This window comes from Anomaloglossus baeobatrachus, chromosome 11, assembly GCF_048569485.1.
Source record: "Anomaloglossus baeobatrachus isolate aAnoBae1 chromosome 11, aAnoBae1.hap1, whole genome shotgun sequence".
Lineage (NCBI taxonomy): Eukaryota > Metazoa > Chordata > Amphibia > Anura > Aromobatidae > Anomaloglossus > Anomaloglossus baeobatrachus.
Window position 1 is genome coordinate 61,524,807 of NC_134363.1, and position 22,909 is coordinate 61,547,715.

Sequence of the window (22,909 nt, forward strand, 5' to 3'; positions counted from 1 at the left end):
TCACCCCTTCTGCTCGGGTCCGGCAGCTGCTCAGTGGTGGCTCGAGCGGTGGGTCGGATCCCGGGGTTTCTCGAGCGACACTCCTCGCCCGTGAGTGAAAGGGGGGTTTTGGGATGTTGGGATAATGTCCGTGACGCCACCCACGGTTGTGGTGATGTGTAGCACCACCGCTGCTCAATGCGGGGATCCCGGGGATGGTGATGGGGAGCAGCCAAGTGTTGTGTTGCCCCTCCGTGGGTAGGGGTTGGTGATCCCGGGGCCCGGTGATGGCTTGGGAGGTGCAGGGCTTGGTGGGCGCAGGGACGCAGGGGCAGCGCTGTGCCTTGCGGCACTGTGGTACTCACTCAGCCTGAGACTTGGACACAGTTTGTACGGTAAACCAAACGGCTGGTAGGACGGTCCCACAGACGGCTGCTTTGCTTCCCCGGTAGGTGACGGTGATGTCCCTCTTCCTTGCACCTGTATGTACGGGTGGTTGCGATGGGTCCCCACCGGTAACCCGCTCCCCGGCTTCAAGCTGGGCCGGAGGAGCACTACACTTTGCCCGCAGGCGCTGGCCCTCAGAGACTGGTGCCCTGGCGGTGGCGGTGCCTCTGTTGTACAGGTTGGACTGTTGCCTTCAATCGGGACTTGGTTGTTGGGGGAATCTACGTCCCCTTCACTGACGGATTCGGCAAATTTGGCGACTCCTAGCCTTGCCGGGGTCCGAGAGGCCCCTGCCCTGGTGCTGACTGTCTTTCGGAACACTGCTCCAGACCACCGGGCACACAGCCAACGGGGTCCTTCCAGGAACTTCCAAACGGTCCCCCTCCGGACAGTCACCGCCGTTGCTGACCTTGCTGTTCTGGCCCTACACAAAGCTGGGCTCTCAGGCTTTCCTTTCTTCTTGTCACCTCACTTGCTTTCCTCCTTTACCACTTCTCTCTCTCTACTTTCACTTAGGTGTTTACACTTGCCCTCCCTGGGCTAATCTGCCTGACACTTCCTGCCTCCAGAGCTGCGAGCTCCTTGGTGGGCGGAGCCAACCGCCTGGCCCACCCCCTGGTGTGCATCATCAGACTCCTGGAGGAAGGCAACAAGGATTTTTGGTTCAGCTGTGATGTGCCTACCTGGGATGTGGGGTGTGGTGGTGTTGTGACCTGTGTCCCCTGGCTTGCCCAGGGCGACACATTCCCCCTTAGCAAAATGCAGACCGTCCGCGGGCTGCCGTCCTACACCGGTTTTATTTTTCTGTAAAAAGGGGATAACAGGGTTAAACAAACAATAATAACATTTTTAATAACTTCTTCCCAAGACGTGAGGCACATTTCACTTTTAACGTTTCAACGGTATACGGTCACGGTTTCCGCTCTCTCCCACCCAAGTAACCTGGCCCTGATGCTGCCCCTAAAACCCAGGCAGCACCCCTTGACCCACAGTCCAGCACACGGTACCCGAGCGGGATCTGTCCTTCCCTCCAGAGGGTAGCCACCGGTTCCTTTGGTGGCGGGGCCCTGGCCTGCTCTGCTCAGGGCCCTCCCTCCAACCTGCCTCTCCGGAGGCGGCATTGCGGAAACGGTAACAGTACCCAACATATTTACAAGCCACTAACGTTTGTGGTTGCCCTGCAAAGTTCACGGGCTTGTCCATGGATAGTTCCCATGCATTTTTAAACTTTAAACGGTCCCCACGGGGACAACGGTGCCGGCTCCAGCCGGTTGCAAATCACACGGTGAATCAGGTGAAAACTCGGATAATCATTTTTTTTCATTTTTCAAAACTTTCAAACTTTTCAAACAAGCAGGTGGTCCCAACGGGGACGGTGCTGCGGGCCTTTATTGCCCTACTCCGGTCTTTCAAGCGCTGGGGTTGCCGGCAAGGGGTAGAGGTCTGCACTCGCTCGGGCCTCCGGGCCCCTCCTGAGTTTAGCGTCCAGCGCAAACCATCCTCGCTCCCCAAAGTGTTGGGTATACTGCACAATATCTCCCGGCATCAGGTTACGGCCGGGATGTTCTTCGGGCAGGTGAGCATGCACATCCCGCCGGGCTACAAACACTTCGGCCTCCAGGCCCGGCTCGTAGATGAACCCGTAGCCCCGACGGACATCAAACCGCCTCACCTGCCCCTCGTACAGCGGTCCCCGGTCACGGAATGTCGCTTGCCGGAGATTCTCTTTCTCCCGGATCGCTCTGGCCACCAGCTCGGCCTTCTTCCTCTCCCTCTCGGCGATCTCCAGGCCCAGCGGTACCGGCTCCCTATCCCAGTACGGCGCTGCCGCCAGCGCCGGCGCACGGGTCGGGCCCCGCGGGACATCCTGGACATTACCCACTGTCAGGACTACGGGTGGCATGTCCCGCAGTGTCTTGGCCTTGGGCGCTGCCTTGCAGCAACAACCCGGCGCTACCTCAGCCGAGGTGTGGGGGATGGGCCTAGGGGCTTTCCGCTGCTGGGCCTTCGGCCCGGAGCGGGTCATCGGCTCCGGCTCGGGGAGTTTCTCAGGGGATGCCTCCGGTTCGGTCTTCGGAGTCTTCCACGGCAACACTGCGGACTTGCTGCGGGCTCCGGCTACAGGTTGGCCCGCTTGGGCGGGGACGCTGGGTACTGCTACCGGTTGCGGTGGTAGCAGGCCTAGTGGCGGGGTCACGGCCTCCGGGACGGGTGGCGAGGGAGGCAGCGAAGGGAGAGGGCTTGGACCGGGCCCCACAGCCGCGATGACCGGCCCCTCAAGGGCGTCGGGACGTGGGTCACTCACCCTCCCTTTCTCCGCTTCCTCCTCGCGTCTCCGCACGGTGGCTACAACGTCCGCCATGTCGGCCTCCCACTCCTCCATGAGGAGCTGCATCTTTACCTGCAGCTGTTGGTAGAGCTGCGCGGTCCGGATCTCCACCCACGCCGCGGTTCCAGGCGCGGGGGGTACGGTGTCGCGGGACGGCATCCACATGCTGGCTTTCTTTCTTTCTTCCAGGAACGGGATGTTTGCAGAGTCCTGGCGTCCCTGCTTTTATAGCCGCAGCTACATGCGGCCGTCCGCCATCGCGTCCCCCTTAGCTCTTTTTGGCCTTCGCGCCTCTACTGCTCGAGAAGACGCTCGAGCGGGAACTTTTCGCGCCAAAGATGGCGGCTTCTGAAATTTTTCTGCCGGATACCTCCGGCGGTAACAAGGCGCACCTCTACCAGACGGCAGAGCGGTAAGATCCTGTTCGTGACGCCAAGTTGTCGCGGGCGGGGAGGAGGGTGTCAGCACACCGCGCTCACCCCTTCTGCTCGGGTCCGGCAGCTGCTCAGTGGTGGCTCGAGCGGTGGGCCGGATCCCGGGGTTTCTCGAGCGACACTCCTCGCCCGTGAGTGAAAGGGGGGTTTTGGGATGTTGGGATAATGTCCGTGACGCCACCCACGGTTGTGGTGATGTGTAGCACCACCGCTGCTCAATGCGGGGATCCCGGGGATGGTGATGGGGAGCAGCCAGGTGTTGTGTTGCCCCTCCGTGGGTAGGGGTTGGTGATCCCGGGGCCCGGTGATGGCTTGGGAGGTGCAGGGCTTGGTGGGCGCAGGGACGCGGGGGCAGTGCTGTGCCTTGCGGCACTGTGGTACTCACTCAGCCTGAGACTTGGACACAGTTTGTACGGTAAACCAAACGGCTGGTAGGACGGTCCCACAGACGGCTGCTTTGCTTCCCCGGTAAGTGACGGTGATGTCCCTCTTCCTTGCACCTGTATGTACGGATGGTTGCGATGGGTCCCCACCGGTAACCCGCTCCCCGGCTTCAAGCTGGGCCGGAGGAGCACTACACTTTGCCCGCAGGCGCTGGCCCTCAGAGACTGGTGCCCTGGCGGTGGCGGTGCCTCTGTTGTACAGGTTGGACTGTTGCCTTCAATCGGGACTTGGTTGTTGGGGGAATCTACGTCCCCTTCACTGACGGATTCGGCAAATTTGGCGACTCCTAGCCTTGCCGGGGTCCGAGAGGCCCCTGCCCTGGTGCTGACTGTCTTTCGGAACACTGCTCCAGACCACCGGGCACACAGCCAACGGGGTCCTTCCAGGAACTTCCAAACGGTCCCCCTCCGGACAGTCACCGCCGTTGCTGACCTTGCTGTTCTGGCCCTACACAAAGCTGGGCTCTCAGGCTTTCCTTTCTTCTTGTCACCTCACTTGCTTTCCTCCTTTACCACTTCTCTCTCTCTACTTTCACTTAGGTGTTTACACTTGCCCTCCCTGGGCTAATCTGCCTGACACTTCCTGCCTCCAGAGCTGCGAGCTCCTTGGTGGGCGGAGCCAACCGCCTGGCCCACCCCCTGGTGTGCATCATCAGACTCCTGGAGGAAGGCAACAAGGATTTTTGGTTCAGCTGTGATGTGCCTACCTGGGATGTGGGGTGTGGTGGTGTTGTGACCTGTGTCCCCTGGCTTGCCCAGGGCGACACAGAAGAACTCAGGTTTTTTTTAAAAAAAAGCATTATTCAGTGTGTATTTGATTTAGGGGATAATTTGTTAAATCTAAGAATGCGCTTCTAGTTCATCAGAATAAGAATAGGGTCCAGAGTCAGGACCAGCAGTGCAGTCCACCGATTCCTCCAGGCTTGATTACCATCTCTCCGGTTGAGGCCGATGATGACATATTATTGGAGCTGACTACGTGATTTATTCCTCAACTGGACACCAACCAAATAATTATTGTGTGGTAATCAAATAAATTGTTTTAGAAAGGGAGTTCTGCAATTTAGCTAGATGGGAGCATTCAGGTGCATTTTTAAAAACACTATGACCCTGATTCTTCATGGTGTTAATGCCACAATTTTGGAGCTAAACACTTTTAAAGGTCGCTGAAGTTTTGCCTAAAAAGTTTTGGATGTTTGACATTTACACCCCAGTTTCTGGCAGTTCCACCAAAATGGGGCGCATCCTGGGTGGTATGAGGAATGGCAAGGCCTGCCACCCGGCAAATACATTAAAAGTGCTGGCATTCATTACGCCAGAAATATTTCTTTAATCAAAGACCAACGCACTAATAATATACATCGTTTTCATTAGGTGCAGTTCACCGCTTAATGAATTAGGCACCTCTTATTCCTGCCTGTCCACTCTCAATGAAAGGTCATGGCGGAGCAAGAGGTGCCTGATTCATTAATAGGCACACTCCACTGAATGAAATTGATCTATCTTATAAGTGGCATGCGCTTCCATGCTCTTCGCCAGAAATCTTACTGTAGTCATGTATTGGTGTAACATTTCTAGTGTAAGGTATGCCACAATTGGTTATTGTCATGACACGGACTTAGGGAAGGTCCGGTGTGATGTAAAACACACAACACACAGAGGTTTTTCCAAGATAAACAAGGCGTATACTTCGGACACATTAACCCTGATCCTAGTGAGAGGGAAGATGGACACCTCCTTCCCTTACCTGCCGCTGTACCCTGCACTCCTAGCCAGTCCCTATACAGGTTCCTCACCTGTCGCCAAGCGGGAACCTGAAGCCCTGGAAGACACTGCAGTAAGCCCTGGCTAGTGAGTGGGAATATAAGGATCACTAGTCTCACCACTGCACTAAAATAACACGCCAAGGGAAGGTGAGAGGGACAGGGGGGAAAACAATAACAGACTGGCTCCAACAACTAGACTGCAGTCAGGCACCCGTACTGCAGCCTACACCGCTACCAACATCAAGGACTCCAGCAGCTCCTTCCACCTCCTGCCCAGGATCCAAATGGCAAAGAGAATAACAGGCACCCTGTGCTGGAAGCAGAGGGTATATAAATGGACTGGGAGCGGCCCAAACCGGAAACACCTGACCAGGAGTCAGAAACTGCTGGCAAGGAAAACTGACATTAACCCTTGCCACACCCAAAGAAAGAAAATATGTTGAACATAGAGTCTCAGATGACAATGAGAGACTCTAGTCCTGATCCTGTCACTAGTCTCAAAATACAGAGAGGCAGCCATGACAGTTATGAATTAGATGGGAGGGTGTTTTCAAGTCCCTGTCTTACCCCAGCTGTGTCCAGTTTAATTTTGCTGGATTAAACTGATGTCAAAAGTATTTGCACAATCCCAAATTCCATCAAAATTTTGCAACTATTTAAGGTATTTTAAGTCAGGATTCCAGCCTGAACACCTTAATGAATTAGTTTCTATCAATTTTGCAATTTGTCTCAAAAGTTAATTTCTCACCTGTACTCAACATAAAACCTACACACTTCTTACTGTGGATAAATGCTTTCAGCAGTGTTTACTCATAGATAGAGATGTGTTATTATCTATGACTCTGTTCACATCCGCTATTTTTGCCCAGATGGTTCCATTATAAGCCAGGCACCATTAAGATCCTGCATACAATGGATCAATGGAGCGTCTTTCTTTTTTATGCTGTATTTCTTTTCGGAGTTTGTGTTATGTTCCAAAGCATTCCCATTTTTTTCTATTTCGTAATTTTTAGCTACTTTTTGTTTCAATTATGGAGAAAATGTATTTAGCATTTTGCATACATTTCAATTGTGGTGCAACAATATTTGTGCTGTGAACATGACCAACATTGTCCCAACTTTAGAGATGAGTGGACCCGTGGAGGTTTGGTTTGATGGGTTGAGACGGACTCTAGACAAAGTTCGGTTTTGAACCCGGACTTGACCTGAACTCCAGTGGAAGTCACTAGTTGGACATTTTGGGTCTTCACCCACATGCAGCCAGCCATAAACTGGGTAGGGTTTTTCCATTTTTTTGGGAGGGTGCACACTACATCCAATCACGCTGTTTTTACCCCTCGTGCAAGCCAGTCAAACACTGCAAGCAGCTCGCACTGGGTAGAGCACCCACCGTACCTGAGCACAGCAATGCTCACACGAGTGGTCAGCATATGTAAAGCACCCAAACTCTGTCTTTTTGTAAAGGGTGTTTTACATGCTGCGACATCGCTAACGATATATCGTCGGGGTCACGTCGTTAGTGACGCACATCCGGCGCCGTTAGCGACATTGCAGCGTGTGACAGCTAGGAGCGACGATCAACAAGCGCAAAAACGTGAAAAATCGTTGCTCGTTGACGTCGCGCCTTTTCAAAATATCGTTGCTGCTCCAGGTACGATGTTGTTCGTCGTTCCTGCGGCAGCACACATCGCTGTGTGTGACACCGCAGGAACGACGAACATCTCCTTACCTGCATCCACCGGCAATGAGGAAGGAAGCAGGTGGGCCGCATGTTCCGGCCGCTCATCTCCACCCCTCCTCTGGTATTGGACGGCTGCCGTGTGACGTCGCTGTGACGCCACACGAACCGCCCCTTAGAAAGGAGGCGGATCGCCGGCCAGAGTGGCATCACAGGGAAGCTAAGTCCGTGTGATGGGTGTTATCAATGTTGTGCGCCATGGGCAGCGATTTGCCCGTGACGCACAACCTACGGGGGCGGGTACGCTCGCTAGCGATATTGGTACCGATATCGCAGCGTGTAAAGTGCCCTTTAGTCTGTGTTTGGCATGAACACCTCGGGTTCGCTCATTTCTACCCAACATATTTATTGAATTATTAGTCAGAAATTATTACAATGGGGCAATTCTGTGTCTTTTCATAACATGTACAGATTTCATAATCTCAAAGACAGACCAAAATGTGCCATGTTTCTTAAGAGTGATACTGTGGTGGAGGCTCTCAAAAAACGACAATTTTATTATTCTGATTCTCGGACCCTGCTATTTTTGGCATCTCTTGACTGCGTTGCCTGACTTCACACCAACTGCCTTTGACCTTTGAAAAGTTATCTAACATCAGATACCACTAGGGTAAAAATGAGAGGTCTTCTGGCCAATATCTTCCGTGACACCTCTGGCCAGTATGCAGGAAACAGTCATGTTTGGTAACACTGCTTTAGGTAGACAGAATCCTAACCTCCTATATAAACACATGGAAAGCTCTTGTATGGTGGAAGATAGAATCCAATCTTTACAAATAATGCGTAAACCTATGGGCATAATGCCGCCTGTGACATTCTCAAGTACACAAGAGTGTTAGATGTGTATGTGTAGACAAATATTTGTACAGGACAACCAGGGAATTTCACAAATGTTAATTTCCATTCTGCAGATCTCAGAGGAAACACCTTTGAAATTCTATTAGTATAATAGAGAAATAAATATCATGTTGCCTAAAGGGTTTAAAGTGTTTTGAGGAAATTCAAAGTCATGGTCATAGCTAGTTTTAAGGTTGAACGACACAAGTCCATCAAGTTCAATCTATAGCCCAACATGTTGATCCAGAAATAATCAAAAGCCTCATGAGGCCGATGGTTACTGCCCCATTTTAGAGAAAAATTATTTATTGACTCCAAATAGAGAAATTAAACTAGATCTATAGATTAATGTCCCGTCTCCAAAATCTAGGACTCATAACCCGTGAGGTTATATTTTTCAAGAAAGGCTTCCAAGCCCTCCTTTGAGTTATTTTTCATTAAGTCAACCATTTCAACATCATGTGATACAAAGCTCCATAGTCTCACCGCTCTTATAGTAAAGAATTCCATCTGGTTTCACTGAGAAACCTTGTTTTCTCTAGACGTAGAGGATGCCCACTTTGCACTATCGCAGACCTAGGTGTAAAAAGATCATTATAGAAATCTATGCACTGTTCCTTCATACACCCCTAAGCCAAACTGAATAACATGTCTTGGTATTGCAGTCCACCCATTCTGTTAAGGGAACCTGTCACCTACAGGGTGGTCTGGTCCAATGAGTGTTGCTATTGTTGACCTAGCTCCTCTAGTCTGCTTGCGATCACCTTCCTTCTTCCCTGCTCCATATGGATGATGCGTCCTATATCATCCACACAGACTCCTCCATTGTGCACCTGCGCATTTCTTTTTGCTGCGGGCAAAGAAAGGATTGTAGTGCACATGCGTGGGGGTTCTTTGACCTTTCCCCACACCTGCACATTACAGTACTTTGTTTTGCCCACAGAAGGGCAGAAAGAAGTGCGCATGCGCAGGACGACAATGGAGGACATTGTGAATCATCCACACGGAGCAGAGAAAGTGGAAGGTGATTGCAAAAATAGAGCAGGTGTCGCGTCAAGTCCAGCAACGCCCAATGGACCACACTGCCCCACAGTTGAGTAGGTGACAGGCTCCCTTTAATAACCTTGGTTGCTCTTCTCTGCATCCATTCTAGTTCAGCCATGATCTTCTAATAACACTGGAGACCAAACTTGAATATAGTATTCTAAGTGTGGTCGCATTAGTGACTTGTATAAAGACAAAACTGGACACACCAGATCTTTATCTCCTCCGACAATCATCAATGCCTCCATAGACATTAGATTATTGGCCCAAAGAGTTGATATTGGTGGGTTCAGATGACATTTGTCTTTTTGGGTCCCCATACAGATATTACATCACTGTTGACTTTTGGGGGATTGGCTTAACATCTGATATGTATGAGGCCCCTCAATTCTCCCCTGAGATGATATTGGGGGTGATGAGGATTGGGCAAGTTAAGCTGAGAGCAATCTTTACAGAGTGGAATCAATATATTAATGTGGCCACTTACTGCTTCTGTTGTGGTCAAGCTAATGTTATACTTCTTTAACCTAAATTCCATTAGCGTTCTTATATTCATATTTATTCACTCTTTCCACAGGGGTGGCAAAAATGAACCAGAGCCTGAGCAGCCCACTCCCCGAAAGGTGTCCATCAGAAGAATTCACTCAGTAAGTGAGTTTGACCCAGACGTCCTGGATAGTATGCACTCCTTGGGTTGCTTCAGGGATAAAACCAAACTGAAACTCGAACTACAGAATGAAGAGTAAGTATTCATGGTCCTGTGAATGAAAAATTAGATTTTTTTTTTGTTATTATATAAGAAATTTTGTTTACTGGTCTCTAAAATAAAGTGCCCTCTATATCCAGAGATCTTAAAGGGGTTGTCCACTGTTAGGACAACCCCTTCTGATTCCACGTTTCCGCCAGGTAAAATAATAAAGCCTAAACTCACCTCCCGTACTAGTGCTGTTCCAGTGGTGTCCGGGTTCATGGTGTCGGGGCTCACGTGGGCTTGTGATGTCACTAGAGCCCTGTGCGCAATCAGCAGAGGCTTCCTTCTTTCCACCATCGGACCAAACAAGTTAATCAACAGGAAGTGAGCGGGCGGCTGATCTCACTTACTGTTGATTGTTTGTTTGGTCCGAAGGCGGGGAGAAGGAAGCCGGTGCTGATTGGACACAGGGCTCTAGTGACATCACAAATGTCCTCTTCCTGTATATTTTTTCCCTTTTGAGGCAGCTATGTCACCCTTTTAAAAGAAAACATCTGATTTGCTAATGACATATATTTGAGAATGACCATAATTAATGTTTTTCTCCATAACAGATAAGTCCTCTTTAAAAAGTAGAGGCCGACAGATAAGGGCTGACTTCATTCCACTTCACATTCCTCCCATATGAGACTCCCTCTGCCATATTAGTAAAGAGGCCTCTTACCCATGTGTTTGGCAGTACTATCACTGAAGGATCTTGATGCCTTGACTAACCATTTGGTGTCACCTGCTGTAGATATAGTGTGACATGTGATTCTCATATTTCTTGATGATAACTCATAGTATAACTATGACCTTCATAAAATGTACATTTATCTGTATGTTCTGAATCAGGGTCACCTTCTGTGCAGCTGGATGCTTCACGTATTAATCATCCATTGTCTTTTAGTACATAGTTCCAGTAGGAGTGTGTCCTTCCGAAAAATACTGCCTTCTACAAGACTTGTTCCTTCAGACTGTTTTGTAACTTGACAGGAAAGATTCTTATTAATACGTAATATTTGCACATTTTGCAAAAATTGCAATATTTTTTACAACAATTTTTTTTTCAGTGAAAACCAAGAAAAAATGATTTATTACCTTCTCCTGGATCGTAAAGAAAGATATCCAAGCTGTGAGGATGAAGACCTCCCTCCTCGGAATGATATAGGTATGGATGTGAATTGTCACTGAAACAAATAAAACACCAGCATCAGCCTCAGGGCGGTGTCACACGGTATGATCTATCGTGCAATCGCACGAGCGATCGTACCTGCCCCCGTCGTTTGTGCATCACGGGCAATTAGTTGCCGGTGGCGCACAAAGTCGTTAACCCCCTGTTACACATACTTACCTCCCGGACAACGTCACTGTGGGCGGCGAACATCCTCTTCCTGAAGGGGGAGGGACGTTCGGCGTCACAGCGACGTCACACAGTGGCCGGCCAATAGAAGCGGAGGGGCGGAGATGAGCGGGACGTAACATCCCGCCCACCTCCTTCCTTCCTCATTGCCGGCGGCCGCAGGTAAGCTGTGTTCATCGTTCCCGGAGTGTCACACAGAGCGATATGTGCTGCCTCGGGAACGATGAACAACCGGAGCACAGAAGGAGGACCGACATTTTGAAAATGAACGACGTGTCAACGAGCAACGATAAGGTGAGTATTTTTGCTCGTTCACAGTCGTTAGGAGCTGTCACACGCTACGATATCTCTAACGATGCCGGATGTGTGTCACAAATTCCGTGACCCCGACGACATATCGTTAGATATATCGTAGCGTGTGACGGAGCCTTTAGTGTGAAGTCAGGGCTTTGTGCAGACATTCAAGTTCATCGCCACCAAAATCATCACATCATGTCTATGTATAGACCTTGGCTTGTGCACCAGTAGTGGAGACAAAGGAAGCATTTCGAGAAAGAGTTCAATTATTGTACACAAGATGAGGTAGCAGAAACAAGGGAAAAGCTTTATTTTTGGACAGGAATAATATATATCTGCAGGTTAACAGTATAGTATAGGATATCGAAAGTAAGGTTAACAACACTGCAGGATCTATCTGGGCCACACCAACACGGCCTCGTCCAAGGTATTAAAACTATAGGAACAGCGGAAAACTTTGTGGAATGAATTAGTTTACAATTACTCTACCATATCAACCTGACAGCGCTCTGACTAATGAGGCCTACACTACTAAACCCTATTGCGTTTGCACACCGGTAAAGCACTCATTGAACCACTGTGAAGGACCACGTCCACTTCGGGGAGCGCGATGCCGCCATGCTCAGGTGGCTCGTAGGTGAGTACTCTCCTTCCAGGGCAAGGGAACCTTTCCTCTTCCTCGGGGATGGGGTTGATTTACTCCTCTGGATGGTGCCGCTTCTCATCTTTGGGATCACCATCCTCAGGAGCTTCCCAATCTAGAGCTGGCTTAGCAGATGTCAAGGCTCTGTCATGGTCTGGCTCGCAGTCTTCCTCACAGCTTAGCACCGTGCCTGTCTCACAAACACCATTTTTGGACAGTCACAAAGTTAGTGTCTCCTCACACTAGCTGGTGTCGCGGGCGGGGAGGAGGGTGTCAGCACACTACGCTCACCCCTTCTGCTCGGGTCCGGCAGCTGCTCAGTGGTGGCTCGAGCGGTGGGCCGGATCCCGGGGTTGCTCGAGCGACACTCCTCGCCTGTGAGTGAAAGGGGGTTTTGTGGTTGGGTGTGGGGGATTGTTATAGTTCGTGACGCCACCCACGGTTGTGGTGATTTCACCACCGCTGCTCAATTCGGGGGTCCCGGGGATGGTGATGCGGAGCAGCCAGGTGTTGTGTTGCCCCTCCGTGGGTAGGGGTTGGTGATCCCGGGGCCCGGTGATGGAGAAGGAGGTGCGGGGCCTGGTGGGCGCAGGGACGCGGGGGCAGCGTTGTGCCTTGCGGCACTGTGGTACTCACTCAGCCTGAGACATGGACACAGTTTGTACGGTAAACCAAACGGCTGGTAGGACGGTCCCACAGACGGCTGCACCTGCACTCCCGGTAGGTGACGGTGATGTCCCTCTTCCTTGCACCTATGTTTGACTTGTGGTAGCGGTGGATTCCCTCCGGTTACCCGCTCCCCGACTGCAATCTGGGCCGGAGGAGCTCTACACTTTGCCCGCAGGCGCTGGCCCTGAGAAACTGGTGCCATGGCGGTGGCGGTGTCTCTCTGCTTCAGGTTGGGCTGTTGCCTTCAATCGGGACTTGGTTGTTGGGGGTTCTACGTCCCCTTCACTGACGGATTCGGCAAATTTGGCGACTCCTAGCCTTGCCGGGGTCCGAGAGGCCCCTGCCCTGGTGCTGACTGTCCTTCGGAACACTGCTCCAGACCACCGGGCACACAGCCAACGGGGTCCTTCCAGGAACTTCCAAACGGTCCCCCTCCAGACAGTCACCGCCGTCGCTGACCTTGCTGATCTGGCCCTCCACAAAGCTGGACCCTTCAGGCTTTCTTTCTTTACTGTCACTTCACTTGTTTTCCTCCTTTACTACTTCTCTACTTTCACTGCTTGTCTACTCTCTCACTTAGCTCCTCACTCCTGCTCCTCCCTGAGCTATCTGCCTGGTTTTTCCCGCCTCCAGAGTTGTGAGCTCCTCGGTGGGCGGAGCCAACCGCCTGGCCCACCCCCTGGTTGTGCATCAACAGACTCCTGGAGGAAGGCAACAAGGATTTCTGGTTAGCATAGATGTGCCTACCTGGAGTGTGGGGTGTGGTGGTGTTGTGACCTGTGACCCCTGGCTTGCCCAGGGCGACACATTCCCCCTTAGCAAAATGCAGACCGTCCGCGGGCTGCCGTCCTACACCGGTTTTATTTTTCTGAAAAAGGGGGTAACAAGGTTAAGCAAACATGAATAACATTTTTAATAACTCTTCCCAAAACGGGAGGCACATTTACTTTTAACGTTGCAACGGTTTACGGCTACGGTTTCCGCTCTCTCCCACCCAAGCAACCTGGCCCTGATGCTGCCCCTAAAGCCCAGGCAGCACCCCTTGACCCACAGTCCAGCACAAGTTACCCGAGCGGGATCTGTCCTTCCCCTCCAGAGGGTAGCCACCGGTTCCTTTGGTGGCTGGGCCCCAGCCTGCTCTGCTCAGGGCCCTCCCTCCAACCTGCCTCTCCGGAGACGGCATTGCGGAAACGGTAACGGTAACCAACATATTTACAAGCCACTTAACGTTTGTGGTGCCCTGCAAGTTCACGGGCTTGTCCATGGATAGTCCTCCATGCAAAACTTTAAACGGTCCCCACGGGGACAACGGTGCCGGCTCCTGCCGGTTCAATCACTTCAGACAATCAGGTGACTTTCACGGTATCATCATTTTTCATCATTTCAAACTTTTCAACAAACAAACAAACTGTAAACTCAGTGGTGGTCCCAACGGGGACGGTGCAACGGGCATCCGCTGCCCTACTCCGGTCCTTCTGCCGCGGCGGACCCATCCTCTGCCACCAGCATATCCAACATGCACTGACATGCCCGCGGTGACAGGGGCACCCGGTACCCATTTCCACCGGTACACGGAGTATGAACAACCACAGGGTCTCCTACACAGCAGGTACGCTCACCTGCCTCTTCGAACTCAACAGCAGACCCGAGGCTGGGGCAGGAGTCGTCATCTCTTGTTCCTGCGTCAGGCGGGTTGCCGCCAGCTGCCGCAGCCTCCTGTTCTCCAGCCTCCAGCACTTCAGCCCCTTCTACGGTAGCACGGAGCAGCAGATTAGGCGAGCTGACATTAAGGCGCCTCATGAGTAACGGCAAGGGTGATGCATAGGCCGAGACTAGGCCGGGCCCCTCAGCCGCAGCGGCCGGTCCTGGTAAGACATAGGGACGTGGGTCACCAGTCGGTTCTGCTACATCCATTCCCCCTCCGTACCCCGGGGCACTTGTAAGCAGCTCCTCCACCTCGTTGGTCCACTGCTCCATCATCCGGAAGATCTGCTCCTGCTGACGCCGGTGGAATTGAATCACCCGGGCCTTCATCCAGGCCACGGTTCCAGGCTCAGGGTCTGGCACAGTCACTGCTGGGACTTCTGGCACCATGCTGTTAAGGGGCCGCGGTTCCAGCGGTTCCCCCTGGTGTACTTCAGGGACGTCCCGGACGTCTGCAGCCAGCTGGTCCGCCGGAGCGGCTGGGCAGGGTATCGCTACCGGTTGGGCAGGTAGCGGGCCTAATGGTGGGGCGGCAGCAGCTATTACGGGTAGCAGGGAGAGAGGTAGGGTGAGCGGAAGCCGGCCGGGCCCCTCAGCTCCAACGGCCGATCCCTCAGGAATACAGGGGCGTGGGTCGCTTACCCGCTCCTCCAAATCCTCTTCTGCCTCGCGTCTCCACATAGCAGCCACCACGTCCGCCATGTCGGTCTCCCACTCCTCCAGGAGGAGTTGCATATGAGCCTGCAGACGGTTACTCAGCGGGACAGTCCGGTCCCTCAACCACGTCGCCGTGCCGGGCGCGGGGGCTGCTTCGTTGGGAGTTGGATCGTACATCTTGGCAATTGTGCCTTCCAGGAACCCAGTATTGCTGCAGAGTCCTGGCGTCTCTGCTTTTATAGCTGCTGCTACATGCGTCCAGCCGCCATCGCGTCCCCCTTAGCTCTTTTCGGCCCCTCCTCTCTCGGGGCGGGGTTTTGGCCTTCGCGCCTCTACTGCTCGAGAAGACGCTCGAGCGGGAACTTTTCGCGCCAAAGATGGCGGCTTCTGAAATTTTTCTGCCGGATACCTCCGGCGGTAACAAGGCGCACCTCTACCAGACGGCAGAGCGGTAAGATCCTGTTCGTGACGCCAAGTTGTCGCGGGCGGGGAGGAGGGTGTCAGCACACTACGCTCACCCCTTCTGCTCGGGTCCGGCAGCTGCTTAGTGGTGGCTCGAGCGGTGGGCCGGATCCCGGGGTTGCTCGAGCGACACTCCTCGCCCGTGAGTGAAAGGGGGTTTTGTGGTTGGGTGTGGGGGATTGTTATAGTTCGTGACGCCACCCACGGTTGTGGTGATTTCACCACCGCTGCTCAATTCGGGGGTCCCGGGGATGGTGATGCGGAGCAGCCAGGTGTTGTGTTGCCCCTCCGTGGGTAGGGGTTGGTGATCCCGGGGCCCGGTGATGGAGAAGGAGGTGCGGGGCCTGGTGGGCGCAGGGACGCGGGGGCAGCGCTGTGCCTTGCGGCACTGTGGTACTCACTCAGCCTGAGACATGGACACAGTTTGTACGGTAAACCAAACGGCTGGTAGGACGGTCCCACAGACGGCTGCACCTGCACTCCCGGTAGGTGACGGTGATGTCCCTCTTCCTTGCACCTATGTTTGACTTGTGGTAGCGGTGGATTCCCTCCGGTTACCCGCTCCCCGACTGCAATCTGGGCCGGAGGAGCTCTACACTTTGCCCGCAGGCGCTGGCCCTGAGAAACTGGTGCCGTGGCGGTGGCGGTGTCTCTCTGCTTCAGGTTGGGCTGTTGCCTTCAATCGGGACTTGGTTGTTGGGGGTTCTACGTCCCCTTCACTGACGGATTCGGCAAATTTGGCGACTCCTAGCCTTGCCGGGGTCCGAGAGGCCCCTGCCCTGGTGCTGACTGTCCTTCGGAACACTGCTCCAGACCACCGGGCACACAGCCAACGGGGTCCTTCCAGGAACTTCCAAACGGTCCCCCTCCAGACAGTCACCGCCGTCGCTGACCTTGCTGATCTGGCCCTCCACAAAGCTGGACCCTTCAGGCTTTCTTTCTTTACTGTCACTTCACTTGTTTTCCTCCTTTACTACTTCTCTACTTTCACTGCTTGTCTACTCTCTCACTTAGCTCCTCACTCCTGCTCCTCCCTGAGCTATCTGCCTGGTTTTTCCCGCCTCCAGAGTTGTGAGCTCCTCGGTGGGCGGAGCCAACCGCCTGGCCCACCCCCTGGTGTGCATCAACAGACTCCTGGAGGAAGGCAACAAGGATTTCTGGTTAGCATAGATGTGCCTACCTGGAGTGTGGGGTGGGGTGGTGTTGTGACCTGTGACCCCTGGCTTGCCCAGGGCGACACACTGGCAACCCAACTTATCCTGTCACCACCCTAAGCTCTTTTCCTGCTCTTTCTCAACTTCCCCTACTTTTTGGGCAGGTTAGTGCAAATGCACAAATCAAAGGGGAACGCCAATTCTGCCGGTTAATCCACAACACACGGAACACAGGGAAGCACTGTCTCTTAAAGTGATAGCGTGTTTAACCATACGTAGGGGCGGCACTCCTACACACTATAATATAATCATGCTGGAACAGGAAAATACCTTCCACAACCTAGTGGTTGCATACAATTGTGTAATTGTATTGACATTACTCTGTACCAGTAATAAACCTTTGCCCAAACTGGAAAATAAGCCCCTGATATCTGTCCGTCCTTCAGAAAAAAAAAATCAGAATGCCTTGTAGAGAAGCTTGATTTCAGTGTTCCAGAGTCCAGTGTTGGCGTTCTTTACACAACTCCATCTGACAGTCTGTGTTGCGCTTAGTGTACTTACGCCTTTGTGCATCTGACGCATTATTCTTGAGCTGATGTCACTTCCAGGGTTAGTTTTTAACTCTATAGTGGGTGAGGACAAGAGGACAGGTGATTTTTAAGTGCCATGCATTGGGGCACTTGGTGACCCTGGTTTGTGCAGACTACCTAGTGCTGGCGAAGCTACTGCTTCTATAAGTTTTCACTGCATAATAACTGACACAGTTGACGGGCAAGGTCTAGTAGACCAGAAATTTCAGAAGCAATCTTGTTGCAAAGATAGCATGCTATAACAGTGCCACATTTAAAGTTAATGAGCTGAAACACATGAACTCAATAATTAGGGCAACATGCCCATACCTGCCAGCCGTCCCGGTTTTGATGAGACTCTCCACTTTTGAAACACAATTCCAGCAAATGTAAGGTATCCTGGACAAAAAATGTTGGGCTTTTGTGGCACCCCTGAGGCTTCAGTCGCCACAGGGTACTGCAGCTCACTTAGGTGCAGTACTCATCCCGGGTAAGGAAGAGGTTAATCGCTGGTGTTTCTCACATTCACACACCAAGCACAGTTAGGTGCTTTCCCATTGGGGTCTGGGCCAGGGTAGACGGGGGGGTGGCCATCACAAGGCATGAGACTTTCCCGGTCACTAGAACAACCACCTGGGGGGCGGGCACCACTGCAAAGGGAAAGAGCATCTTCACACACAGTCAGATTTCCCCGGGCATAGCTTGGGGTGAGAAGCACAGCCAGGACTTTGGTCCAGGCATATTCTTTCTACCTTCACACTTATGGGAGCACTAAGAGACCCGTGGCTTGGAGCAGGCGGCTCAGCCCGGATTCTGTACAGCTACATGGGATTCCAGGGTCTGTGGAGAGTGCAGGAAACACCCGCAGCCCGTTCCATATTCCACACACCGGGATTGGAGGGACCCCGACCAAAAAGGACACACAGTTGGAACACCGGCGGGACCCCGAATTGCTCAGGATTGACTGGGGCCCATCACGGCGGTGACCAGTACTCTGAGGGCATTACTAGAACTGTGAGTAAAGAGAGACCTGGACCCACAGCAGCTGACTCAGCCTCTTTTCGCCGTCGCCCCGTGCTTCGCCGCCAATGGCCACTACTACTCCCCTCATTATCCTCCCCGAGGCCCGCTCCACCTGTGGGGAGCAGAACCATTATTGCTGCTACAACCATCCGCCCCGGAGGACAGCGACAGCAGCGACGGTTAATCCCTGGCCGCGTACTGCAGGTGGCGTCACGAGACAATCACCCTCACCCTCATCCACTACTACCCTCATCCTCTCCATCCCATCATCCATCCCTTCCATGGACACCTAAGAGTCATGAAACCGGGCAGGCCACCCTTGACATCCCCTGACCCTTCACCGGCCCCATGACGAGTATCTGTCACGGCCGGGCGGTCGGGCAGACCCAGGAGGTGGATCCACTGGACCGAACTCTCTGAGATGGTGGTAGGGAGTCCGGCAGCTGAAGCACTGATGGGCAGTAGAACAGTCCGTGCAAGAGAAGGCAGCGGAGGAGTCCCAGGGACCACGGAGTCACAGAAGGTGGTCTTGGTGACGTAGCTCAGGTTCGGAGGCCGAGGTGATATCAGGCGGGGTCCGGAACCTCTGGAGCAAGATGACGGGTCACCGCAGGGATCCGGGATGGTACGGACTGTCAGATGGCAGACGGACAGCGTGCGGGGATCAGGACACGGCAGACTGGATGGCGAGGCAGGTACGGCTCTACAAAGACAGATAGGTGAGTACAGGCACATAAACACCAAGAGACCTGACTCCTAGCTCAGGGAACACGAAGATCAGGCCCCGCCCCCTTGGACAATGACCCCCTATATACCCTGTACCTGTGCAACCTCATTTCCTGTTAATGGACGCTGGCCCTTTAAGAAAGGGTCAGTGACCGCGCGCGCGCCCTAATGCGCATGCGCGCCGCCCGGGTGCCAGAAGCCAGGGAAGGAGGCTGCGAGGAGGACGCAGGGGAGCCGGCCAGGTCCAGGGAAGCTGTCGGGCGCCGGGATCGGGGGCCCGGAGCCCTGGGACGGACGGAATCCGGTGACTGGGGAGCGGAGAGCGTGGCAGGTGAGCCGGGGAACGGGGGTGAGGACCCGGGGAGCGTGACAGTACCCCCCCCCCCACGCCCCCCTCCCCGCAACCGGGACATGAAGGCACGGATAAGAGGAGTGCCCACGTTCTCCCTGGGCTCCCAAGACCTATCCTCAGGACCATACCCTTCCCAGTCCACCAGGAAGAACTGTCGACCTCGTACGGTCTTCATGGCCACGATATCCCTTACCGCATAGATGTCATCATCGGCAATAGGAGGAGGGGCCGGACTGGCAGCAGCGGAGAAGGGACCAAGGACAACCGGCTTGAGCAGAGAGACGTGGAAGGAGTTGGGTATCCTCATCGTGGCCGGGAGCTGAAGCTTGTAGGATACCTCATTGATCTTGCTGAGGACCTTAAACGGCCCGATGTAGCGAGGACCCAGCTTGTAGGAAGGTATCTTCAATCGGATGTACTGGGAAGCAAGCCAGACCAGGTCACCAGGAGAGAAACACGGAGGATCCAGACGTCTCTTGTCAGCGTGTTTCTTCATCCGCTGGGAAGCGCGCCCAAGGGACGCTTTGACAGAGTCCCAAATGGTAGCAAAGTCACGAACTGCAGTATCAGCAGCCGGAACATCCGATGAAGGGGATATAGGCAATGGGACGGCGGGCTGGAGTCCATAAACAACATGGAAGGGAGATTCGGAGGATGACTCACTGACGTGGTGGTTATGGGAGAATTCAGCCCAAGGCAGAAGCGAGGACCAGTCGTCGTGATGGGCGTTGACATAGTGACGTAGGTATGAGGTCACGATTTGATTGACCCTCTCCACTTGGCCGTTAGACTGAGGATGGTAAGAAGAAGAAAAGTCCAGAGTCACTCCCAGATGTTTGCATAGAGCCCTCCAGAAGCGGGAGGTGAACTGAGTTCCTCTGTCGGACACTATGTGGGATGGAAAGCCATGCAAGCGGAAGATGTGATGTATATAGGCTTCCGCGAGTTCCTGAGCAGAGGGCAGTCCGGCCATAGGAACGAAGTGGGCCATTTTGGAGAATCGATCAACCACGACCCATATGACTGTGTGCCCGGAGGATAATGGCAAGTCCGTAATAAAGTCCATTGCTATGTGTTGCCACGGGACTGAGGGTATCGGTAAAGGCAGAAGACGGCCATGGGGCAAGTGTTTGGGCGTCTTGTTCCTGGCACAGGAGGAGCAGGCAGAGACAAAAGCAGCGACGTCCGTGCGAAGGGATGGCCACCAGTAATGGCGTACAATCGCACCCCATGTTCTCTTCTGACCAGCATGCCCGGCTGTTTTTGAGGCATGACCCCAGTGTAACACTTTTTGCCTGTCGGTATCGGAGACATAGGTCTTCCCGGGCGGTATCTGGGCTAGGGTAACAGGGGCCACCGGAATGATGTTGCTAGGACAGATGATGGGTTGGGTAGTCTCTTCCTCCTGCTCCATGGGCATGAAAGACCTGGACAAGGCATCAGCGCGTACATTCTTGTCCGCGGGTCGGAAGTGAAGCTGAAAGTCGAACCTGGCAAAGAATAAGGACCACCTGGCTTGCCGTGGGTTCAGTCGCTGAGCGGACCGCAGGTATTCTAGGTTCTTGTGGTCCGTGTAGATGATCACGGGATACACTGCACCTTCCAGGAGGTAGCGCCATTCCTCCAGTGCCAGTTTGACTGCCAAGAGCTCTCGGTCCCCGATGGTATAGTTGCGTTCAGGCGCTGAGAAGCCCTTGGAGAAGAATCCGCAAGTCACCATCTTCCCGGAGGAGGACTTCTGCATGAGCACTGCTCCGGCTCCTGAGGAGGAGGCATCCACCTCCAAGGTGAACTGGCGGTTCAACTCCGGACGGTGAAGTACAGGCGAGGAAGCAAAAGCCCGCTTCAAAGAGCCAAACGCGGCGTCGGCCGCAGGCGACCAGTCCTTTGGATTTGCCTCTTTCTTAGTCAAAGCGGAAAGTGGAGCAGTCAGAGCAGAGAAGTGAGGGACGAATTGGCGGTAGTAGTTGGCGAATCCCAGGAAGCGTTGGATTGCCTTCAGTCCAGAAGGGGGAGGCCAGTTGAGAATGGCGGAGACCTTCTTGGGATCCATCTGCAGTCCAGTCTCAGAGATGATGTACCCCAGAAAGGGGAGAGAAGACTGCTCAAAGACACACTTCTCATACTTTGCGTACAGACGGTTCTCTCTTAGTCGTCGTAGAACCAGCTGTACGTGCTCTCTGTGGGTTGGGAGGTCCGGAGAGAAGACAAGGATGTCATCTAGATATACTACCACACAGGTGTAGAGGAGGTCTCGGAACACGTCGTTCACCAGTTCTTGGAAGACGGCAGGGGCGTTACACAGGCCGAAGGGCATCACGCAGTACTCATAATGTCCATCGCGCGTATTAAACGCGGTCTTCCATTCGTCACCAGAGCGGATGCGCACCAGATTGTAAGCACCCCGAAGATCCAGCTTGGTGAACAGACGAGCTCCTCTAAGCCGGTCAAACAATTCGGGGATGAGCGGCAGAGGGTACTTGTTCTTAACAGTGATCTGATTCAGACCCCGGTAGTCGATGCAGGGACGTAAATCGCCCTCTTTTTTCTTGACAAAGAAGAAACCTGCTCCAGCAGGAGAGGAGGATCTCCGAATGAATCCCCTAGCCAGGCTCTCTGAGATGTAAGTCGACATAGCCCGTGTTTCGGCTGGAGATAAAGGATATATCCGTCCTCGTGGTGGCGTTGTTCCAGGGAGCAGGTCGATGGCACAATCGTAGGGGCGATGTGGCGGCAGTACCTCGGATTCTTTTTTATCAAAGACATCAGCAAAGGACCAATAAGCCGAGGGCAGCCCCGGTAGGTTCTCAGGAACCGGAGGTCGTCGGATGGGTTGTGTGGATTTTAGGCATCTCTCATGACACGAAGCACCCCAGCGGGTGATTTCGCCAGTGCCCCAGCTGACTGATGGTTCGTGAGTCCGTAACCATGGAAGGCCCAGCAGGATCTGATGGGACATGTGCGGAAGGACGTAGAAGGCGATGTTCTCGGTGTGAAGAGCACCGATGCGCAGTTCAACCGGCCTGGTGGTCCAGGAGATGGTGTCAGAAAGGGGTCTCCCATCCACAGAGGCAATCACCAGGGGCTTGTTGAGTGGGATAACAGGCACCTGGTATTTGTCCACGGTGGCTTGCTGGATGAAATTGCCTGCTGCCCCGGAATCAAGATAGGCCTCAGCCGTGAACCGCGTCTCTCCCGTTGTCACTTGCACGGTCCATGTGACCGGATCAGAGAGAGTCCCAGCACCTAGGGTGGCCTCTCCTACCAACCCTAGGCTTTGGAGTTTCCCGGCCTTTCCGGACAGGAACGGAGGAGGTGTGTGCCCTCACCGCAGTAAAAGCAGAGACCCTGGGCAAGCCGCTCTGCTCTACGTTGTGCAGACTGACGCACTCGGTCAATCTGCATGGGCTCGTGGACGGGACTCCCAGCTGTTGATGACTGAGGTACGGAGGGCTTCTGAGGAGGAGATGAATGCCGTAACGGGCGTCTCTCACGAGATAGCTCTTTGGAGCGCTCCTGAAAACGTATGTCCACACGAGTTGC

At 53.4% G+C, this 22,909-nt stretch overlaps 1 protein-coding gene across 5 annotated transcripts in view; it reads left to right on the top strand.

The window, feature by feature from the left end:
- Positions 1-22,909, top strand: part of LOC142256486 (serine/threonine-protein kinase BRSK2-like) — a 442,250-nt gene that overhangs the window by 377,556 nt on the left and 41,785 nt on the right. For all 5 annotated transcript variants that reach the window (XM_075328194.1, XM_075328196.1, XM_075328198.1 and 2 more), the window contains 2 exons: positions 9,595-9,759; positions 10,821-10,918. In XM_075328194.1, the coding sequence (XP_075184309.1) occupies positions 9,595-9,759; positions 10,821-10,918 (263 nt within the window). The remainder of the gene's footprint in view (positions 1-9,594; positions 9,760-10,820; positions 10,919-22,909) is intronic.